Genomic DNA, 3,616 nt, shown 5'->3' with positions numbered 1-3,616 from the left:
GACGCTTTGGAAAAAAAAATCCTGGAAAGGAATTTATTCCCGCTCCCAAACTTTTCGAGGGAGACAACAGAGCATCGGCCAAGCAAGCCCCCCCCCCGGTAGCAAAAAGGATCCCAGCCCCTGCTGGGAAAACTCCAGTTCAAAGTTTAACGTGAGCACATTTCCAAACTCCGACGAGGACAAAGCACCTTTGAGGAATACGGCCATTTTGCATTCCAGCGGCCGGAAATTTGCGCCTGCCAGCCGCCGGCAACTCGACCCCCCATTTGGGCGTCCAATCGGCCGACTCGCAAATTTCAGGCGGCGACGATGAAAAAGGGCACGGCGGGAAATTGGGACTTTGCGACGAGGGAAACGTGCACGGGGCCAAAGTCGCGGCGCCACTCGTGACAAAACCAGCAAAGGCAAACTCGGACGGCAAACTCTTTTAATGACTCTTTTTCTCTCTCTGGTTGCTCAAAGAACAAAGGCGTCCTTTCAGGCAGGCGGCGAAGAAAAGGCGTCAAGCGGCCCACGCGCACGCAACAAAGGCGCAACGGTGAGTCACGCGAGCGCCGGCGCCAAACAAAATGCACGCGCGACAGCGGCGGCAACGAACGGACTCGATCGCATCGAACGGAGCAAACGAAAAGGGCGTTTCAAAACAAAGCCCCGACGAGAAAAAGAAGAACAAAACGCCGTGCCGAGCGTTGGCCTCACTTGCTTGGCTCGTGGCGGTCAAGGGGGCGCGGCGCCGAGGCTCGGCCGCGAGTCGGCGCGGGGCAGCGAGCGGATGTTGTCCAGCAGCCTCCTGCAGTACGCCTGGTGATCCACGGGGAGGACCTCCATCACCGTCACCTTCAGGCGATACTCGTCCTGAACCGCAACAACAACCACAATCAAGAGCTTGATGAAAAATTCAACCAAAAAAAAAAAAAAAAACATTTTGAAAATTACAATTTTTTTTTTGGCAAGATTTTTTTTAAAAGCCGATCCTGACGCTTAGCAGAAAAAAAAATCAGTGATGAATTGACCCTAAAATTGTCGCCCTCTCAATGCATTGTTGAGTTTCACGCGCTCCCAAATGCAACGGCACGACAACGCAAACTGAAAGAGCCCAAACAGAACAGTGCGTGTGCGCGTGTGTGTGCGCGCACTCACGTCGTATCTCTGCAGCTTGACTCTGCTCCTGAAGACGTGCGTGGTGTACTGGATTTTACGGAAGACTTTATTGAAGGCCTTCTCGTCCTGGCGCACAAAAAGCAGCAACGTCTTTGAGAGACTTAGCGAAGCGAGCGGCTGCGCGCCGCGCTAACGCCGCTAACGCTAACCCAGAGTGAGATTTTGCTTTCTCGTCAACTCCGATGTGACTCGAGTCGAGTTGAACGTTCCACTGAGGACATCACGGACAATTTTTCAACACAGGACAGAATTGGTGGCACCAGGGCTCGCTTTCCGGTTGACTTGTTTCAAACCCTGCAGTCTGTGTGTGTGTGTGTGTGTGTGTGTGTGTGTGTGTGTGTGTGTGTGTGTGTGTGTGTGTGTGTTTGCGCACTCGGGAGCCACTTTTACCGTTTCCTTCAGATGGCCCAGTTGGTCGGCGCTGATCCCCAGCAAGGTCTCGGCCGCCTCCTGAAAGCAAGTGGCCCACACGCTGTGCCCAAAGTCGGCCAAGTTCACCTGAACACATCACGGCATGAGACCCAAACCGTTTTTTGGGCGGGGTTTTGGTCCCAAAAAAGAAAATGCCGGAGGTGCACGCGCACTCACGGGGAGCATGAACCTGTACTCGAAGTTGGGGTAGTCCGTGCCGCACTTGTCGCAGCGGTAGCGTCCGTCGTCCAGCTGGCAAACTTTCTTGTAGCAGGACTCGCCCGGGCAGGCCTGGTACAGGCAGTTCTCCTTGTAGCTGGCTATCACCGTGGCCACGCAGCTGAAGTCCTCCGCCTGGACCCAAACGCGCACAAGCGACAAGGTGGGAACGCCCGCCGCGTGAAAGCCGCCGACCCCAACCGGTCGGACACGTGACCTCCCGCCGTTGAAGGCGCCCCAAATGACAAGTCACAATACTTGCAATCGAGAAAACGGACGTGTTTGAAACGCCGTCCCCATTTCACGCCGACTCCGGCGGGAACGACTTACCTTGGAAGAAAAATGACGCCGCCGAGTTTGAGGGCGACTAAATGTTGCAACCGGTCAAGCGTTCTGCGGCCTTGCTGCGTGCGTGCGCGCGCGTGCGAGCGTGTCACCTTTTGGCCGCACGCCATCTGTTCCGCCTTGACTTCGGCGAGCGTCTTCCACTTGATCTCCGATTGGCCACTTGTGGAGCGGCGTCCCGTCAAGGACCGGTCGCGGCCGGCCCGCTCGTACCTGCGCAACACATTTTGCAACGTGTCCGAAACCTGAACGATGCGCAGGGACAAGCTATCGATTCAAGGCGACTCAGGCACCCGCGGAGGGCCGAGGGGGGGTCGTACGGCCTAAATGATCTCGGCGACGGACGCCGCCTGTGCCGAAGCTTCAAATATGACGCCGGTCTCCTCAATCGCATTGAAAATGAACCGAAAATGTCGCTCGCTGCCTCTGGCGCTCACTTGCTTTGCTGCTGGTTGTCACGGTAACACATCCCCAGCTGCCCAGGTCTTTTTTTTTTTTTTCCCCAAAAAGCATCGCAAACTCTGAGAGCTCAAGAGGCCGCGGTTGGACAAGCGCGACATTTGACCGGCCATTAAAGCTGCGCTGGCGCGAGCGAGAAAAAGGCGGAACAAGAAGCGTGGCGCTTCCCTCGCATGCCACCTCGCTGATGGGATGAGTCACCGTTCCACACGCCCGCATCGCACGCCGACTAAGAAGCGCGGCGTTGGAGCGTCCCATCTGCTCTGCAAACGCGGCTGCGGCGACGGCGCCGGGGGAGGGGGGGCGTGGCACGCAGATGCGCTCACGTGGCGGCGGCAGCGGCGGTCCTTTGGAGACATAACGTTTGGAAGGAGCCGCAACGACGGAGGCGCTCGTGTTTTGCAGGCGAGTTCCCACCTGGACGGGGGGCTTTGCACGTTTTCTCTTACACTACTTTTAGCCTCATTCAAGCGCCTTCATTGTCGTGATGCGAATGTGAAGCGACCGGTGCGCTGTACGGATCAACGGGATGGGCCCCGCGACCAATCCGGGGCAATAAGAGCTTGCTCTGAAAAAGGGGAGGGATCTTTTGAACATAAACAGCTCCATAGACAGATTTTTTTTTTGTTTTTGAAGGCTTACGCTCAGAAAAAAAAGCTGTATAAGAGGAAAAAAATAATTTCTTTGAAAAAAAAATGTATTTCAGAAAAAAAAAAAAAGGTTTCTGATAAAGTGACATGCCCCCCCCCCCTTTCCCGAGAGAACAAGATATTGTGAGCTTTTGGGTGCGCAAGATGACGCAGACCAAAGCGGGCGGGCGAGTGACTGACCAGGCTCTCAAGGCCGAGGCCTCGGGGATGTCGGGGTCGACCGTCAGCGTGGTGCTGCAGAGCGCCGACAGCGAGCGACCGTCAAAGGTCGACAGGCGAGCCCCTTTGATGGCCACCACCGGGTGACGGGAAGCGTCGAACATCTGAGCCTGCGGAAGCAGCGACAAGCCACTTTGGTCCCAGAGCGACAT

General features: G+C 56.0%; 1 protein-coding gene across 3 annotated transcripts in view; it reads right to left on the bottom strand.

Moving 5' to 3' along the window:
* Window positions 1–249: 249 nt before the first annotated feature.
* Window positions 250–3,616, bottom strand: part of LOC109517068 (replication protein A 70 kDa DNA-binding subunit-like) — a 7,094-nt gene continuing 3,727 nt past the window's right edge. For 2 of the 3 annotated variants that reach the window (XM_019871991.1, XM_019871981.1), the window contains 6 exons: window positions 3,426–3,574; window positions 2,229–2,349; window positions 1,750–1,926; window positions 1,552–1,659; window positions 1,141–1,227; window positions 250–855 (listed from right to left, as the gene is read on the bottom strand). In XM_019871991.1, the coding sequence (XP_019727550.1) occupies window positions 718–855; window positions 1,141–1,227; window positions 1,552–1,659; window positions 1,750–1,926; window positions 2,229–2,349; window positions 3,426–3,574 (780 nt within the window). In that variant the 3' untranslated portion in view covers window positions 250–717. The remainder of the gene's footprint in view (window positions 856–1,140; window positions 1,228–1,551; window positions 1,660–1,749; window positions 1,927–2,228; window positions 2,350–3,425; window positions 3,575–3,616) is intronic. The other variant, XM_019871999.1, reaches the window with a different exon arrangement.

Source organism: Hippocampus comes, unplaced genomic scaffold, assembly GCF_001891065.2.
Source record: "Hippocampus comes isolate QL1 unplaced genomic scaffold, H_comes_QL1_v1.1 scaffold33, whole genome shotgun sequence".
Lineage (NCBI taxonomy): Eukaryota > Metazoa > Chordata > Actinopteri > Syngnathiformes > Syngnathidae > Hippocampus > Hippocampus comes.
The sequence above is the reverse complement of the archived record's forward strand: the minus strand, read 5'-3'. Positions and strand labels throughout refer to the sequence as shown.